Raw genomic sequence first — 19,648 nt, 5'->3', positions numbered from 1 at the left:
TCATTTCGTGGCACAAGTCATGAATCATGTAATAAGCGATCTGTTATTGAAAACATATTCCCATTGTAGATCAAAATGTATTTGGATTTATTTTTGTCTGTACGACATAACTATGTTTCAGTTAGTTGTATCAACTGAAATTAATTTCAAGTAGGCTAGGCAAATGCGTTCAAAGGCTGTGTTATAATTGTTGTGTTTAAGATGTTTGTGGCTTCGATTCCGACTATGAAGAGGACTTGAGCGCAATAAATAAATCGACTGAAACCCAGAAATTGCCTATTTGCTATTTTATCTTTCGTGTGACTTATTTTCAATGTATATGTTTAAATAGTTAACATAAATCTAGTAAACAGTACCGAAGTGTGGTATTTGGTTTAAACGAGAGCTCAAGGGTTTAACTTTATTTTCAAAAGAAGATTAGCAGTCTGTGTAGTAGGGATGTGGTTTTGGCTTTTTGAACAAACCCACGCAGCACAGAAAATGACCATAACGTTTTATTATGCAAAAATAGCGCGTGTAAAAAGAAATAAGTTATTTGGGAAACAAAGTCTTTGTTCCCACTCGCTGTCATCAGTCCCACAGTTCGACTTCCCAGGACAGCCCAAACTATCGGGCTATTTTCCGTAAAACATCTCCAGCAAAACCTCCTCCATGTTCACCGTTCCGATGACTGGCTTGAAGAAGATTTCGGCGACGACGTTGGCGTTGATGGACCGCAGCATGGACAGCGCGATGAACAGTTTGATGAACCTTGCGTGGTCTTCCCGGTGAAGCATTTTCACATATTCATTCAGCGCCTGGTGGGCTTCGCTCTGCAGCGCGTGGATGTAGTGTACACAATGCAGCCCGTCCAGATCTGCAGGAGGACGAGACATAATTGTTACTGACGGCTTTATGGTTTTGATGTACTGCCATTTTTGACATTTAAGGAAATCGAGGGGACGCTTCAGGGACATTTACTACTAATAATGAATCAGAATCTTCAGAATGTTCTGGTGTCCAGTTCAAAACGATGTAGGTGTCTTATCACTGTTTAACACATTTCTTAGGCTACAGGGCATGGTAATTCAAATTACAAAATAACATGCAATTGTAATGGCAATAATGCCATTATAACACCATATTATTGTCAGTATTATTATTATTATTATTATTATTATTATTATTATTATTATTGTTGTTGTTGTTGCTGTTGCTGTTATTGTTGTTAATATTATAACTATAATAAACCACACAAACATTTTCAATTGAATTTTACGGTGAGCATAACTAATGTAATTCGACCAACGTCACCAGAAATGTTCAGCAGAAGAACCCATCTATAGTCTGAAGTTAGGCTAAATTTACGCTGAAAACTACTGAGCTCAGTTTTCAAAACGGACGCTAGCGATTTCTCCAATTACTTAAACTAACCTGGATTGAAGAGCACGGCTCCTTTCAAATAGGCGTATTCCTTCGTACTGATATCCAGTCCCCAGCACTTGGTAAGAAAGGCTTTAATGCCTTGTATGTCAGTTAAAGACACACCCTGGTCGCTTTGCTCTTGCGGACTGTCCTGTTTCTTTTGTCCGCTGGTTAGAATTTTCTGTAACATGCTGGGTTCGGTGGTCTCTCTGGTCTCAAAGTCCACCCGGTCCTGTGCCATGCCCAGCACGAGAAGCGGCGCCCAGCTGCTCCGCACGAGCAGCAGCTGGTCGTCGGCGGGCAGTTCCCGGAAGCAAGGTACGTTCTTGACGAACTTCAGAGTCTTTACCAGGACGGCCGACGCGGCTTTGCAGGTTATCTGCGGGCACTGGAGCGCCACTTTCTTCTTGGAACCGCAGGAGCAAGACTGCTGTTTCAGGGCGACCCCCGGGCGCCTGTGCGCGTGATGCTCTGTCCGGTTGTCGTTTTTCAGGATGTTGTAGAGGATGCTGTTCTGTCTCCCGTCTCCCAGGCAATGGCAGCCATCGAAGTAAGCCATAGCGCTCTACATTTGGCGCTGTCCACTGCGCTTTGAGGCTCCGGTTGTTTTCTTAGACCGGTGGCTCACATCCACGGCAGTGGATTTATATTTCCTTCCTCCCATTTGAGAACTTGTTTAAGTCTTTTTTTATATTCCCAGACACCTCCCACAATTTCTCCGAGCGCGCGCCTAGGGGGAGCCAGTAGCACGGACCTGACGGTTTCTGTTTTGAATTCAGACCAACCGAACCAGTCGTCGCAGATTTGTTAAAAACTCTCGTAATGGGAAATGTTCTATACAAACGTAACATTGCTGAGATTCTCATATGAACTCATATCCGTGTTATGAAATAGAGGTTCATGGAAAATAGGGTGCATCATTGGGAGACATTCTGAATACTGTCCACCGCAATGGTGTTTGTTAAATGCACAATTTTAATGGCACTCTACAATAGACTATATGGGTCAATTAATTCAAATAAGAAAAAAAACCAAAACGTGTTTTCAGTGACAGCAGTTGCCAAGCAAAGCAAAATACTCTGTGAGCCCTGTCACAGACTGTCATGTAACTCAGCGATGCTGTTTTAAAGTAAAAGTCTGTTAAACATCAATACAGCAAACATCTCAACCTTATCTTTGTAGAATCTGAAAAGCGCACATCATCATCACAGAATCCTTCATTTTGTGAACCCATTTCCCCTGTAGCATCATGTCAATCCATTAAACTCCATGTCCCCTGAACAAAAACGATTAGCAATACTACAGCATATGCCAGGTATTGAGATCCGTTGATATCTCCCTTCAAATTATAAGAAATGTTTACAGTAATAAAGGGAAATTATTAGTTGGTGTGGTAAAAAAAAAAATCTTTCCAGGCGTGCCGCACTGGTATTTATTTGGTTGGGGCAGGCAATCAGCCTTATCACTCAAAAATGCAAGGGGGTGAGCAAAATCTTTGTTATGAAGAAAGAGAAACAGTTTTAACAGAAACATTTCGTTAATCTCTGTTATCCGAGTTCACAGAAAATCAGAGAGATCGGAGACTGGCACCATGCGAATAAGTGATGGATTGAAATAAGTGAGAGAATAATATGAAACAAATTGGGGAGGAAGAGAGATTCAATGATACTTGCTTTTGGGCAATAATCATTGACATGTTGTCATGTTGTGTAAAATGCCCTGGTCACACAATGCTGTGCACTGTCACACAGATTGATTGAATTTTACTGAATGCATTTGAAACTGAGGGGGGTTGGGGGAGGCACCCCGTGAGCACGCTGGCAGGCTGCTGGGGTCCCGGGTGTGTGTATTGTGTGTTCCTGGGTGTGTGTATTGTGTGTTCCTGGGTGTGTGTATTGTGTGTTCCTGGGTGTGTGTATTGTGGGGTCCTGGGTGTGTGTATTGTGCATCTCCTGGGTGTGTGTATTGTGGGGTCCTGGGTGTGTGTATTGTGTGTTCCTGGGTGTGTGTATTGTGGGGTCCTGGGTGTGTGTATTGTGTGTTCCTGGGTGTGTGTATTGTGTGTTCCTGGGTGTGTGTATTGTGCATCTCCTGGGTGTGTGTATTGTGTGTTCCTGGGTGTGTGTATTGTGGGGTCCTGGGTGTGTGTATTGTGTGTTCCTGGGTGTGTGTATTGGGCATCTCCTGGGTGTGTGTATTGTGGGGTCCTGGGTGTGTGTATTGGGCATCTCCTGGGTGTGTGTATTGTGGGGTCCTGGGTGTGTGTATTGTGGGGTCCTGGGTGTGTGTATTGTGTGTTCCTGGGTGTGTGTATTGTGTGTTCCTGGGTGTGTGTATTGTGCATCTCCTGGGTGTGTGTATTGTGCATCTCCTGGGTGTGTGTATTGTGTGTTCCTGGGTGTGTGTATTGTGGGGTCCTGGGTGTGTGTGTTGTGTGTTCCTGGGTGTGTGTATTGTGGGTTCCCAGGTGTGTGTACTTTGGGTATCTCAGAAACAGCTGATCACCTTGGATTTTCATGCACAGCAGTCTCTAGAGTTTGCAGAGAATGGTGCGAAAAACAATAAAAACATCCAGTGAGCCGCAGTTGTGTGGGCGGAGATGTGTTGTCAATGAGAGAGGTCAGAGGAGAAGGGCCAAACTGGTCGAAGCTGACAGGTAGGTGACAGTAACACAAATAACCACACATTATAACAGCGGTATGAGGAAGAGCATCTCTGAACACACAACGCATCAAACCTCTAAGTGAATAAGCTATAGCAGCAGAAGACTTAATAAGTCTAACAAATCTGCCTAATACATAATTAATAAAGTGCTCGCTGAGTGTATGTCATGATTCCTAATAATGGTGGTGACTAATAACTTCATATCACCTTTTTGTCTAAGCATTTTATTTTTATCTAACCATTATATATGTGCTTTGGCTATAATGCTGGCTGGCATTCATCCCCTTTGAGACCAGTTTGGTTTGTGGCTCAGTTTGTGCTGGGTATGTAATTGTTATTAGCTGGTAGGTCAAAGTTATTAATCCAGGCACCGTGCTCTGTTCCCAACCATTTACCTTGAATCCTTTATGGCGTAGTTTATCAGTTGTTGCCATGGTGCGTGTGGAACTGAAGGCTTAATTATTTTAGCTACAATTTATTTTATTTTGTATGAAAAACGGGGGGGAAAGGAAAACGGCACGCTTGAAGGCTAGCCTTTGACCTTGACAGGGACACGCCAATATTGATTTAACCGTGAAAACAGGAGCAGGTGAATTATGAAGTCATGACTCAATGGCCTGTCAGAGAGCCTTCGGAGGCCGGCGGCTCCAGAGCAGGGTTTGGTGTCGGGGTCTCTCCAGAAGCGCTGGCGTTGGGGTCTCTCCAGAAGCGCTGGTGTTGGGGTCTCTCCAGAAGCGCTGGTGTTGGGGTCTCTCCAGAAGCGCTGGTGTCGGGGTCTCTCTGAGGGTAAACGCTGAGGGTAAACGAAACGGACGGCCGCGCCGCTGACCGCTTTCAGACGGGCGGGAAAACAGGGTCAGTGAAACAGCGAAGGATGAAAGCGGTGATACAAAGTTTAGTTTTCCTACCGAGTCTGAAATTAACTAGAAAATCATAGTGTTGTTAAACTTATATTGTAATACCGTTAGAGAGAAGGTAAACACTATAATTACAAGATGTTCCCAAAGTGAGCTTATTAACTGCACCACAATATTAAGTTGTATTTGTTCTACAGTTAATAAACTCACTTTGGGAGCATTAAAGTGTCGGCAGGATTTTTAAAATGTATTTCCGCAGGACTGGTACAGTTAGTGAGGACGTGCACACTCCATGTCCTGATCCAGGACGCATAATTGCCATCTCTCATTCATTTTTTTAAAAGTGTGAATGAAATTGTATCAGGTTCATCACTTTGTGGGAGGGGAGCCTTGGTCTCTGACAGATCATTGGCCCAGGCGTGCCTCTCTCCTGTTTCGCCTCAATTAGAATCAAGTGTCGCCTTTGCTGAAACTCTGATCTGTGAAAACAAATCTCATCCTGTCCCTGACATTTAACATTTTTTTTGTTTTTACATTGTCATTATGGGCTATTGAGTGTATATTTAGGGGCAGAAATGGCAATTGTAACCATTTAAAATAAAATCTGCAACACAATAAAGTGCGCAAAAAAATGAAGGGGTCTGAAAGCTTCCGCAAGAGACTGCGTTTCTGTGTGTGGGCTCGCTCTTTCAGTGTGGCATTGAATTGGTCTCCTGTGATGCCCGGGCCAAAGCAGTCTGTCCTTACCCATTCTGTTACATATACAAGACAGCAGCCTGGCCTTGCAGCCCTGAGGAGGCAGGAGGTGAGGGCAGGCAGGTGGGTGGAGATACACGGATCTGAAAGCCAGGAGAATGGAGAGACATTAAGCGCTAGAATGGATACAGAATTCATGAACAGGGCAAAGAGTAAAAGGCTGATATGAAAGAAGGGATGAGTGGTAGTTGTACAATTAGCGATGCGTGTTTGTGATTCTTAATTGCTGTTGCATTGCCATGAAAAAGTACTTGGCCCATTCCTGACTTCCTCTATTGCATATTTGTCACAGTGAATGGTTTTAGATGTTTAGACAACATGTAATATCAGAGAAAGGGAACCTGACCACACACAAAACACATTTCTTTCGTTATTATTACCTTTATTTCATGAAAAAAGTTATCAAACGCCAAAGTAATTTCCCCTTCAAACTTAATAACTGGCAACCAAATGTTTAATATATTTGAAATCAGTCTCACATCGCTGTGGAGGAATTTCAGCTCACTCTTCTTTGCAGAACTGCTTTAATTCAAACAAAATGACGGGACCCATAGAAATGGCTTTGGAGTGGCTTAGTCAGAATCTTTACGGGTATCTCTATTGGATTCAAGTGTTGAAAACCAACCATTATGTCTGAATTTTTTTTATTTTTTTTTAAAGATATTTTTTAGGCCTTTTTTCAGCTTTATTGGACAGCATACAGTATAGAGAGACAGGAAGAATGGGAGCGAGAGAGAGGGAAAGACATGCAACAAATGTCAGACGGTCGGATTCGAACCGCTGACGTCGCGGCTCGCAATGAGCATGCGGTCAGTGCTCTACAGGCTGCACACCGAGACGCCCCATTATGTCTGAATTTAAGCAGTTCTGCAGAGAAGAGTGGACGAAATTATAGGAAATTATAGGAAATGGTATTTGAGCATTTGTGACCTTTCTATTCATTTGAACAAGTCTGACAATTCTCCTCTGATCTCTCTCATAAAAAAAGGACTATGCAGACATTTCTTTCCTTGCGTTGCTCCTGTGCTTGTATCCAAAAAAAAAAAAAAAACGTCCCATTCTCAACCCGCCCCTCTATGTGTGATAGCAATGAGCTGATCAACCGCAGTCCAATATGATTAATAAAACATCAGCTTCAGTAGTCTCTTTCCCCACAGGCCATTTAGCTAATGTACAGTACGGTGCAGAAGTCTTAGGCACCCTAGACTTTATGATATATATGTTTATATATATATATATGTTTATTTGTTTTTTGTGTTAGTATAAAAGAACGCATTTGAGATTTCCAAATATTCATTTTCCAAGAGATTTAATTTTACAGAGACATTTTTATATTTAATTTAAAAAAGTAACATATTACTGTAAGTAATTTTGATCATGGCTGTCTGAGATCTGAAGCAAGGACCCAACCAAAGTCTGCAGAAGAACTGTAGCGAGTTCTCCAACATGCTTGGAACAACCTCCCTGCTGATTGTCTTATAGACAGGACAGCGTTGGCTATCTCAGAGAAGTGATGCAGTTTTAATAAGGGTGGTCACAAAAAATATTGATTTGATTCAGTTTTTAACTATTCTGCCAAATTACTAAAATGTAATGTAAAATGTTTAGTATGTTTATTTAGGACCTTTCATTTAATTATTTTTGAAAGAATCTTATCTGTACAGAAAGCTATACAGATGCCTAAGACTTCTGCACAGTACTGTAGCTAATTAACTGACTGTTTGTATTTAGTAAGCTAACTTTAGCTAAACGTTAGTTAGTGTTGACGCTAGCCACTGATGCTGCTGCTAACACCATTGGATTACAGTCTGCACAATTACATAACATAGGCACGCATCCTCATTGTTGCTGTTATCTTTATCAGACATCTGAAGTCTTCTGAAAGTCCAGGAGGGTTTCGGATTTAGGTATGAGCTCCCTGCCCAGGAGAGGAACTATGCTGGTAGAATCTCCTGACAATATAAGCAGTGCTGTTAGTACTGTGCACTGGGACCCACCTGTCACAGACAGCCAGCTAACGTACAAAACTGAATTCAGTTAGCTTATAACACGACAGCTAATTAATGTCACTTTAATGTCACTGAAAGCTGGTCATTGCTTGGACCAGGAGCTAGGTGAAGTCAGGCGTGAGAAAGGGGCGGATTCTCCAGATGTTGTATAGGAGGAATCTGCGGGAATCTGGCACCACAAATGTATACTCCTCTCCCTCTCCCCCTCCATCATCTAGCTATTTATCTTTCCTTTTCTTCTTGAACAAAATCATTCCAAAGATGAAATTAGCTCAACACCAGGTGTGATTGTGCTTCTGTTTGTGAATTGGTTATTGAATAGAACAATCTGTATCAATTTCAATCAGCACTTTGTTTCTGTAAATATTATGAAAACGCTTTTAGGGTTTTGAATGCATTTTCATATTGTGTTTGTGACAAATTGCTATCCGCTTGAACTTTAGCCTATACATTAGCTTTTGAACTTGAGACTTGAGTGTATTCGTTTTGAAATCGTGTGTGCAGACACTTGCAAATTGGGCTGTAGAATGTTGTAATGAAAAGAACATCCACATTTGGTCCAAATATAGGCCTTTCACACTGGCAAGGCTCCGTGCCGGTTCCGGTTCCCAAACCTAATTTTGAACCGGCCGGCGCATTCAGACTGGAAATAAATTGGTTCAGAACCTGAAAAGTTGGTTCTCAGCTGGAACCAAAAAATAGTCGTTTTTTCCTTGCGAACCGTAACATCATCAGTGGGCGTGTCATATTCCGCCTTCCTTGTGCATTGAGCAACGCCCTCCGTTGATGATGGTTCTGCTTAAACTGGTATGGACGCGGGCCAGTTCGCCAGAAAGCACCAAGGTTCTGAGACTCCAGAATGGAGCCAGAGCCAGAGCCAGAGCCAGAACCAGAACCAGAGCCAGAGCCAGAGCCAGAACCAGAACCGCGCGTCTGTCTGAAAGCGATAATACAGTGCTGTGCTGTGTGACGAGTGTTGAAAAATGAAAAAGTTGAAAATCATTGCCTCTTTGCAGTAAATAGATTCATACTCATTGTACAAAAATGCTACCACCTTTAGATATTCCAGGTGTTTCTACGAAAAAAATCTGCTTTCTGTGCATAAAAATGCAAAAAAAGAATGCAAAAGCCACAAGCTAAAGTTGAACCTAAAACTTGGAACTTGTTTGAGGCATGGTTGAGTTTTGCTTTAGTTCTTCCTCCCCTCTGGTGTCGGCGTTTCCAGGGGTAGTGTAGTGTGATGTAATGTAATGTAGTGTAGTGTAGTGTAGTGTAGTGTAATGTAATGTAATGTAATGTAATGTAATGTAGTGTAATGTAATGTAGTGTAGTGTAATGTAGTGTAGTGTAGTGTAATGTAGTGTAATTTAGTGTAGTGTAATGTAATGTAGTGTAGTGTAATGTAATGTAATGTAATGTAATGTAGTGTAATGTAGTGTAGTGTAGTGTAGTGTAATGTAATGGGTCTCATTCTGGACACACAGCATCTGCTGAGGTTCACCTCCCGTAATCCGCACCTCCGAATCGTTAAAGGGCTGTTTGTTAAGCACTGTAATGAGATGAATTGTTTTCCATTAGTGCCTTAATTTCTACTGAATGATAACCTGTAACATGCTCTATGGCTAATTAATCCTTCATAAAGTGGTTCAGTTTTTTTTATTGATTTAATTGAAGACTGACAGGTGAAATAAGTGGGATCCTAATGGCTGAAAGTGTGACCACCTGGTCACTGAAACTAAATTATTTTTGATAAATGAAGAGTTCACTGACAGAACCAAATGGCCAAACCAGCACTGTATCAGAATAAGCATAAGCACAACGGTATGGATGATTTCTAATGCATACTTTCAATGACCTTTGATTAATCAGTAGATTGTCCGATGAAAACAACGTCTTACAAAGGGGGTTTTTACAGCAGTTTTACACTGCTCTACAGCTTTTTCCCCAAAGCAAGGGAATGCTATGTGGGTAGTGTGTGTCCCCTGTTGTAACACTAAGTGGAATTGTATCAGGAATGTAACCTAACGACATCATCCATTTTCTCAAGGTTTTAGTGACATTTTAGTCTTCAGCTACACAACTTGGTATTGTATCAGGTATGAAAGGTTGGTTTTGTATCAGAGTCTCAGAGATCAAAGACGACAAAATAATACAGTTATGTAAAAAAGGTTCAGGGTCATATTCACCTTCATAGACGTGTGTGTGTACATGTGCATTTGCGTGTGCATGCGAGTGTGCAGGTGCATTTGCGTTTGCATGTATGTGTGCATGTGCATTTGCGTGTGCTTGCAAGTGTGCAGGTGCATTTGCGTATGCATGCATGTGTGCATGTGCATTTGCGTGTGCATGCATGTGTGCATGTGCATTTGCGTATGCATGCATGTGTGCATGTGCATTTGCGTGTACATGCATGTGTGTGTACATGTGCATTTGTGTGTGCATGCATGTTTGTGTTTGTGTATGTGCATGTGCATTCTTGTGTGCATGCATGTGTGTGTGTGTGTGTGTGTGTGTGTGTGTGCGCATCAGTGATTTGGCAGAGACGATAGATGTGAGGGATGCTGTCACATCTCTCACATTGTTTATGGAAAAGGTTTATATTGATTTCCTTCCTGCACGGGGAGCCGAATGAAGGCAGCCTCCGCTCTCTCTGAATGGCTGAAGGACAGAGGCACACAGCAGCACCTGAAAGCCTTCACAGTGTAGATTAGAATATTGTTCAGACTGAGAATGCCTCACAATTGATCTATTTGAAAAGATACATTTTTCACATTATATCTGCGCCAGCGTCAGGTAAACAGCCTTCGACCCTTCTTGTCAGCTCGGCTTCTGTTCAAGGTCTGCTGGGAGCTGCCGGCGCACGCCACAGACAGTTTATAAAAAATAAAATCGCCCTCCCTCTCTGGGAAATGAGATTTTGTTCAGATTTTCAGATTCAAGGGCAAAGGAAGATGGCCCCTCTCCCTTCTGGGTCATGTTCTCTTCTACAGGGCCCATTCTCGGGTTCGACAGGAAGTCCTTGAAAGTACAACTTTCCTTTCATATTTTCTTTAAAGGAACTTTTCTGCGGTGATGTAAGTGCGAGGTCCATGAGGAGCTCAGTGAGACAGCCCATTGTATCATAGTTCTGAGCTGCCACATATTAAATAGGATGTAAATCAATCTTAGACTTCAGCCAGTAGGTAGTACATGTATAATATGGTTCATTTTAAATTTAGCAGTTGAAGTCTAGTGTATATTGTATATTTAGTGTATATTTTGAAAGGTAAAAAACAACTGATCTCAAACACGGAGGACAGACCACAAAAAGACATCTCATGCTGGCTTTTGCAGGACCCCCTCAGTCAGGCTTCTGCCTAGAGTCAGGCCCAGGTCCGATTGTGCGAGAAACTGTTTTCCCAGGACCAGTAGCACATGCATCAAAAGAGGAACAGCCTTGGTGCGAGAACACACTGCGCTCAGGAATAAATATTTCTCCTGAAAAAGATTATATATCTTAATTTTAAAAAAAGATTGTGTTTCTCATCAAAAAGCAAGCCTTCCTCCCCCCTCTGGTTGTTACTGCTGTCAAGTACCAAAAACAAAGTTACGACCAGACCAGAAAAACGCAGTGTTTAGATACTGATACCTGCTGTGCTGTGGTTCGAAAACCAATCATGTGGTTCAAGCTGTCACCATTTTGTAAGAAACCCCCTGACTCAGCTGTATGTGTAGAGATTGAACTGGGCAGAGCTGAGCTACAGATACACTTGCAGGACAAACATGCATACCTGAGCTGACGTTATATGAATGCCTTACTTATTCATAAAAAGACACTGTTCACAATATGCACATGCAATAAATATATTTATATATATAAAAACAATATATCCTTTTTTTTTTTCTTTCAATTCAGTGCATTTTTCTAAACGGGGAAACATATCCATCTATTTATCTATTTAAAAAAATATATATATTCAAGACAGCAAACATTATGCACTACAAATCACTATGCATCAAAATAATTTGTATTTAGTTTGTCCCATTTGATCAGAGCTCTTCTTACTGCTGGTGTACCAGAGTGGTGGTTCAGAGACACTGCAGTACCGCCGCCCACTAGCACAGTTAATCCTCAGCCTTTTGGCCATGTCCTCCTTAAACTCATTCTACTGAGACTGTGTGCGTCAGTCAGCTGTCTTCCTCCAAGGTTTGTTGATTTTTTTTCTTCAAAAAATCAATTAAGTCCCACCTTCATGAGCAGGAGGTTCATGTTGTTCACATTGACCCTGGGCCACAGAAATACAAGGGAGCTCACCAAAAACTAAAATGTAATGCACAAAAACCAGCAGGCGTACGTACGCTTTTCTTGAATAACTTCACAATGCTCAATGGGATGAATGCCTCGTTCTCAACCTCAAACTGTTTTTGTTTCCTAACATGGAGAACTATAAAGCCGTTACCTCGGTCAGACTCTGGCTTCTCAGTGCCTACTCCTGAAAACAAAAGCCTCTGGTCTGAAAGAGGAACTTTGACCTTGGGTCGGCCTCTGTAGATCCGCAGAGGCGCAAACGGAGCAAATTACACGGTGACTCACAGTAACTCGGAGGTTTTCAGATGACGGCGCGCTGCCTTCTCTCCACTGGTGTGAGCAGTGGAAAACATTAAAAAGGTTCAGATAAAGCCATTCAACCCATTGAGCACTGTGAAGTTATCCAAGAAAAGAATATGGTATTGGAAACACATTTGGGGATATCACTGTCAAGAGTCAATCATCAAATGGTAAATTAATTGGTTAAATATCTTATCAAATAATAATATCGCTAGCCTACCCCAAGCTTACATTTTGTTTCATTTCAACACTCACATAACACATAACACTAATGCTTCTTAATTAAGCAATCAAGCAAGTCATCAGACAAGAACAAACTGTCAAACAGCAGAGAAGGCCAGGCTAAACAAAGAACCTATGGTTACCATCTTACACTCACACTCACACATACAAACAGAGGCTATCCTTTCTCCATCGACCCAGACCTCGCTGGCAGCTCCAACGCAAACATTAATGCCACTGGGTTACACCCCGTGAACTCTTGCACAGTCGAGTGGTGCGGAGAAGAGGCAGCGGCCCTCAGCCAAGACCTGGCTCTTGAAGTTCCTCCCCTCGTCGAAGCAGGATCCCAACCCTGGAGAACATCCACAAGATCTGGCACTTCACCACGACGGCTGCTTTTTGGTGCTTTTTGGGAGGAATGTATGTAAGCCTTGTGCCATTTGGTGAAGTAGTTCCCCCAACTAGAAATGGACCACCCTGAGGTCCGCTTATCTTATGTCAGTATCTGGGTCCACCAGGGTGACACCTGGAGTGGCAGGCAGGCAAAGGACTGCTTCTACTCAGCTTCTTACTGCCTCCACTTGTTAGCAACTCCATCCATCCCCATAGCATGGCCCAGGAGGCTAGTTTCCCTACAAAATAGCTGGCACCTGGCAGGGTTGAGCCTTAGATTGTGCTGCATCAGAACTAGCAGCATGTGCCAGGATGTTGTCTAAGAAAACAATGCAAGCTACTGGGATGCCCTGCTATGCGCTTTTAGCTAGCCCAACAAGGATGATATCGAACTCTCACAGACCGCTCCTACTAACTGTGATGGCTATTTTGGGCCAGGTTGCTGCTGTGAGTGTGTCCTGGCAATATCTGCTGTGGAGCTGAATGTGTTGGATCCCCAATGCTGTCCGTGGCGTTGCTGATGTGGGGGAGGGGCGGGTAGGAGTCCTTTGTGTTTTGCCGTGTCCAGGTCATTCAGGATCACCTCCGGGTCCTCGGTGTAGGGAGGCGTTTCACGGCGGTTGGCCACGTGAGTGATGCAGACTTGCTGCCAGAGGCGTGTGGGCCAGAGCCCATCATCTGTCATGCTCTCTTTGGCGAGCCGAAGAAGTCGACCTCAGTCGACAACCTGGCCATTCACAGCTTCTCTATGTGCAGTTCCTCCTTGAATGTGACGATGGAGACCTCTTTGCTAAATCACCTTGCCAGTATTCCACTGGAGTGGTTGAACATCGGGGGCTTGCCAGTGCCAGGGGGATGCTGTCTGGTTTACACTCTCCTCCTGCCAGCCTGCCAATGGAACTGACATCAATCTGCCGTCCCCCATGTAACCATAGCGAGTATGATCACCTGACACACTGGGTTTTCAATAGTGTGTACTTCGCTCACAAATGATTAATAAATCGATGCGGTTTTATGCTGCAGTATCGGAGGAGACTTGTGGCTGGGCAATAGAGAATATGGGGGAAAGAGAGGGATTTTGCTTTTGGATGGTGGGGTAATAAGCTGGGAATGTGGATGAGGGGCATTGCTGCAGTTTGTGGGGTGGGGCGGGGGGTATAAAAAAGCTGTGACCGTGTTCATCTAACCCACCCCTCACCCCCATCTGTAATTACTGCCGCTGTTCCCAGGAAGTCAGAACATAACAGGAATGGCAGGACCAGAGCTGTAGCATATCCCACAATCCCACATAAATCCATCCAAGGTCAGGAGATGTGTGAGGCTTGCAGGAAGCTGAAATGATTTGTTTTAAGTGCCTTTCATAGTTTGAGGCCTTCAGTAGTCCTTGAAAAAGGATAAGTCGCGGAGTAAATTTAACAACATGTGCTGTTCACAAATGACATATGTTGTCTCTTTCAGGGAGTACATGATGTGGCCTCAGCCTGAGCACTTAACGCTAGCATTTCAGCTAGTGGTAGACAATAGAGCTGCACTTAGCATTAGACATTATGGTTTCATTTAGTGTTGGACATCATTGCTTCATTTTGCACTGGACATTTGTGTTTCAGTTAGTAGTGGACATTAGGGTTTCAGATAGCAGTAAACATAGTAAATATTTGCAGATACTAGCTGATTCCCGGTCCTCCGGTTGCGGTTGGTAGACTTCCTCCAGTTGGAGCTCTTATTTTACACAAAACATTTAACAAACTATATAAAGAAATTAAAATCCTGTTGAAGGAGATAAAGGGCCCTTTAAAACCAGGAACCAGTCTGTAGTTGTGTTAAAATGGTGCTGAACTTATCATTGGTTCAGTTCATCTCAAGATCCCGTGGAGCATTTCCACATTATTTCTAAAGCTAGAATTTTAAGTGTCACTTAATTGTCGCTGTTGAAAATGTTTGAGCACATATCTGCGCTTGGTAGACTTCTGAGAATTGGTGAAAACAGAAATGCATGCCCTTGTGTATTACATGCAGCCAGAAGGATGAACAAAATTCCCGAAACTTTGTTTTTGTTTTTTTCTTTTTGGCAGTGAGCAATTCAGGTTTTTCACAATAAATACTGCCAGGAAGCTTTTTAAATAAAAACAAAGCAGCCATCAAGGTTACCATGACCCCAGGAAAAAAAACGCATTTGGCACAATTAGACAATCACAGCCTTGAAGAAATTCAAGAATTTGAATTGGAAACAGTCTTGTCTGTACAATAGCCCACATGTCTCAGTGTTCATACTTTTACAGAAGGACTTTGAGTATATAGTGAATGTACTTATTTATTTATTTACATTTTGTTCTTTGTTGTCTGCACGGAGAACAGTTTGCTGTGTTCAGCTCTGGCAGTTGCCATGGATACTGCCGCACTTTTCTCCCTGGTCCCTCTGACATCATCCATGACAAGATGTGGCCTTGTCTGCCTGAGTTACAAATTGAATACTGCTCTTTTCAAGGGCCTCTGTCATTCTGTCTGTAACTTAAAGAGCTATGGGAGAGGAAATCGCTGGAAGCCCAGGGTTGTGTCTGTGTTCAACTGTTTGCTACTGTGTGTATGTGGAGTGTGTGTGCATGTGCGTGCGTGCGTGCGCGCGTGTGTGCGTGCATGTGTGTGTGTCTATTGTATGTAAGTGTACAGTATATACAGTGCAGTCTGTATCTATTTGGACTTGTTCTGTTCTTGTGGCTCTGTTGTCCAGCACATTGGGTTTGAAATGAAACGTCTCTCATTAACAAGGCGGTTTCTGCAAAACTGCTGCTCACTGGATTTCTTTAGGGTTTGGGTTTTTTTTGCACCATTCTTTGCAAACTAGAGACTAGTGTGGGTGGAATTCCCAGGAGATCAGCCGTTTTTGAGATACTCAAATCACCCTGTCTGCCACAACAACCATTCCACAGTCAAAGTCATATTTCTTCCCCATTCTGACGGTTGATATGAACATTATCTGGAGCTCCTGACCTGTATCTACATGATTGTATGCATTGTACTGCTGCCACCAATTGGCTGATTAGATAATCACATAAATAAGTTGGTGTAATAAAGTGTAAAATGTTTTTACAGGTACTTATTCATGTGATTATCCAATCAGCCAGACATGTGGCAGCAGTGTAATGCACACAATCATGTAGATACGGGTCAGGAGCTTCAGTTAATGTTCACATCACCATCAGGATGGGGAAAAAAGTGATCTAAGTGACTTTGACCGTGGAATGATTGTTGATGCCATATACATATAACATACACCGATCAGCCACAACATTAAAAACACTGACAGGTGAAGTAAATAATATCGATCATCTTGTTACAATGGCACCTGTCAAGGGGTGCGATATATTAGGCAGCAAGTGAACAGTCAGTTCTTGAAGTTGATGTGTTGGAAGCAGGAAAAAAATCTGCCTCAAGGTTTGATGTGTTGTGCATTCTGAGATGCTTTTCTGCTCACTACAATTACAGAGTGGTTATCTGAGTTACCGGAGCCATTCTGTCTGCTCAGACCAGTCTTGCCTTTCTCTGTTGACCTCTCTCATCAACAAGGCCTTTCCGTCCACAGAACTGCCCCCTGGATGATTTTTGTTTTTTGTGAAAATCTCCTGGGATTTCCATGCACAACAGTCTCTAAAGTACAGGACCAGGGTGAAACCAAAACAAAGGGAAACATTAATAATAGACACAGCAGTGCTACACAGCACTGCACAGAACTGAATAGTTTTTTGTTTACAAGCCACAAAATTGCAACAAGAGTATTTGTGTCCATTTCATATCTTCTATGGTTTTTACTGTCATCTGAAGATCTGCCCTCTGCCCTACAAAAATAAGATTGGCAGGTGTTAGCGGTGGCGATTGGCCGTACACTTCCACAGTCTTGCCTGGGTCCAGCATGGATGTCATTTACGGGCGGGAGATGAGTAGTCGTAGCTTGCTTGGGTAGCTAGCCAACAGTAGCCTGCCAGCTAGGTCATTACAGCAGTAGGGGGGTGTGACAAAGTGACCCTGAGCAAGACACCGAACCCCAATTGCTCCTGTTGGTGCATTGCATGGCAGTCAGTTTGTGGTGCGAATGGGTGAATGAGAGGCATTAATTGTAAAGTGCTTTGACAGAGCTGCTCCTGAAGCACCTGCAGTCTCTGGTGTGTCTAGAGCTTGAGCTATACATGCAGTGCCTGCCTAGCATTAATGTTGCTTAGACAGACACTGTTGTACAATGTGCTTGTATATAACGGCTCAACTTTTGGAATAGGCATTCTCAAACCCCATCCTAGGGGCCCCCTGTGCATGCTGGCTTTTGTTACAGCCAACCCCTTGATCAATTACAGTTGTTGAAAACAGGTCTTGAGAATGTTATATTAATTGCATGCCGGGCTGGCTCATTGATTTTTTTCAGTAACCAGGTGTCAACCACTTTCAGCAGTTTGCATTTCATTTATTTATTGCAAGTCTTGGCTGTGAAGCATCCAAAATATGTGCTTCTTCTTGCTTGTTTGTTGAATTAGAACCTTGTGTGTTCCAGCAGCCATAAGAGCCTTGGACGCTGTTCTTTTCTCCTGTCCCCGGAGACATTGTGACAGATACCTGGACTGTGCTTCTCGTGGTACCTCCCTCATAATGAATACAGGAATGCCTCTGTGTCTGGCCCAGTCTAGAGATGTGTGTGTTGAGGTACTGTATGTGACCAACCATAGTTGGGGAGTGGGGGTCAAAGCTAAAGTTTGTAACTGTGGTGTTAAGACTGACCTTGCAGTAAACAAATCCTGAGGCTGATGAGGAGTCCTGCGCTTATTTCCTTCACCTTGAAAAAATCAAATATGTACAACAGCTGAATGTTATTTCACCTGCCCACAAGCACCTACATTTCCAGACCTTATGGAAATAAACACCATGAAGGAATGTCACCCAAAGGGATCTGAATGTAATGTCAAACACATTAAATGTTTTCTCCTATTATGTGATAGACTATGTAAACAGAGAGGTTTTAAAAGCTAGCGGAGTTATGTCCTTGACAGATAGGTATTTGCTGCCTCCACACATAGGCACCCCTCCTCCAAGTTCAGATGTAATTAAGGAAGATTGTGAATGAGAAATGACGGGGAGCGGCTCTCCAAGGCCGGGCGCGTAATTCACCGCGAAGCCTCGCCCCGAACCCCTATTTTACTCCCCGCTAAAAAAGCCTCCCCTAGGCAGGCTGTGTTTAAATATACCCTGCCATAATTATTCATTTCCTCCCTGCGAAATGGATAAGCCGCTCTCGCATAGTTCGGACAGAGCCTGGACTTTAAATCACAACCCCATCCTTCGCCGGGTAAAAACATCAGTCACGGTGAGCAAATTCACCTCCTGCATAAAAATGATGGAATCAGCCCTTGTTACCGAGACGCCAGTGGTTCGTGGAGTCAATTTTACATATTAATTTATGACCTTGGAAAGTGCTGTTGAACAGGGGAGAGGCGGACCCCGTAGTTGTCCCGGGGGATACGCAGCAGACTTTGACCTAATTTATGTCCTTTTCATCCTTTTTTATTGGCCTCCCTTGAACGGGACATGGACGCATCGCCTTCACGAGTCAGCGGAACAGGGTCATGTTTGCATAAGAGGCTAAATTATGGGCATAATAGTGTAACCGCGGTGACAGCAGATGGGCGGGGCAAATTGCACTGCCCGATGGTCATCCTGGGAGGATTGAGACTTTCGATTCGAGGGTGACGTGATGAACCAATGGCGAAGCACCGCAGTGAACCGCGGAATCGCTACCATCCTTCAGCTTTATGCTCGGACTCAATCCATTTGGGTTAAATTCCCAGCAGTTATCTGAAAGACAAGTGCCTACTATTTTGAACCGATAATATCTCCGTATAGGAGTGCATTCAGTTAAACTAGCGCTGTATTTCAAAAGTGATGACGTATTGGAGAAGCCAGTGGTAAAATTATGCAACAGTCCTGTGGTAAAAGTCACATTTATTTAGTATAGTATGTAAGAAGGCATAGATGACACACAGACTATATGTAATTGTAATGTTACAAGTCATTTATGTCTGGGAAGCGAGGACTAATCTATCTATCTATCTATCCAATCAGTCTAACCTGTCTTTGGACTGTGGGAGGAAACCGGAGTACCCGGAGGAAACCCACGCAAACACGGGGAGAACAACTCCACACAGAGAAGCCCCGGCCGACGGGGATTCAAACCCAGGACCTCCTTGCTGTGAGGTGGCAGTGCTAACCACTGCACCATCCGTGCCTCCCAAAACAGGGCTAAGCACCATTATATTATTATCATCAAAAGATTCATGGCTTTAGCCTCTTTTTGAGATACCTTCTCCAATGTCTGCTTTCAACAACAGAGGTAATATGTGTAGACAAGTCATTGTTAAATCTGGCCAGTTGCAATCTCAACCTACAATACATATTCCATTTAATAGAACTAAATCACACCGCGTTGGTTTTCCACTTGAAACTTGAACTGCTTCTAGCAATGTAGATTTCACCTGTCCAGCTTCATCATCGTTATCCATATAGCCACTCAATTACTTATTTCAATTAAATGTTATAGTTTGCATTCCAACTTAATGTTGGGGAAAAAGACATCCAGGCAGGGCCTTGCCCTGATTCTGGTTTTTCTTCAGTGACAAACTGGCACGGCAGGAGGGCCTTAAGATTGCACGCCAGGATTAGGGTATCAATATAATGTTGCCACCTCCAATTACCCTGTTCCTCTCTCTAAGGCCATAATT

At 43.1% G+C, this 19,648-nt stretch overlaps 1 protein-coding gene across 1 annotated transcript; it reads right to left on the bottom strand.

Annotated features, from left to right (window-relative positions):
- Positions 1–481: 481 nt before the first annotated feature.
- On the bottom strand, positions 482–2,259 carry nr0b1 (nuclear receptor subfamily 0, group B, member 1). Its single transcript, XM_061227008.1, has 2 exons — positions 1,414–2,259; positions 482–856 (listed from the first exon to the last, which is right to left on the bottom strand). Exons 1-2 carry the CDS (start codon positions 1,961–1,963, stop codon positions 615–617), a joined length of 792 nt encoding a protein of 263 aa, XP_061082992.1. The 5' UTR covers positions 1,964–2,259; the 3' UTR covers positions 482–614.
- Positions 2,260–19,648: the final 17,389 nt, after the last annotated feature.

This window comes from Conger conger, chromosome 17, assembly GCF_963514075.1.
Source record: "Conger conger chromosome 17, fConCon1.1, whole genome shotgun sequence".
Taxonomy (NCBI): domain Eukaryota; kingdom Metazoa; phylum Chordata; class Actinopteri; order Anguilliformes; family Congridae; genus Conger; species Conger conger.
Note: the sequence above shows the minus strand (reverse complement) of the source record. Positions and strands in the feature narration are given on the sequence as shown.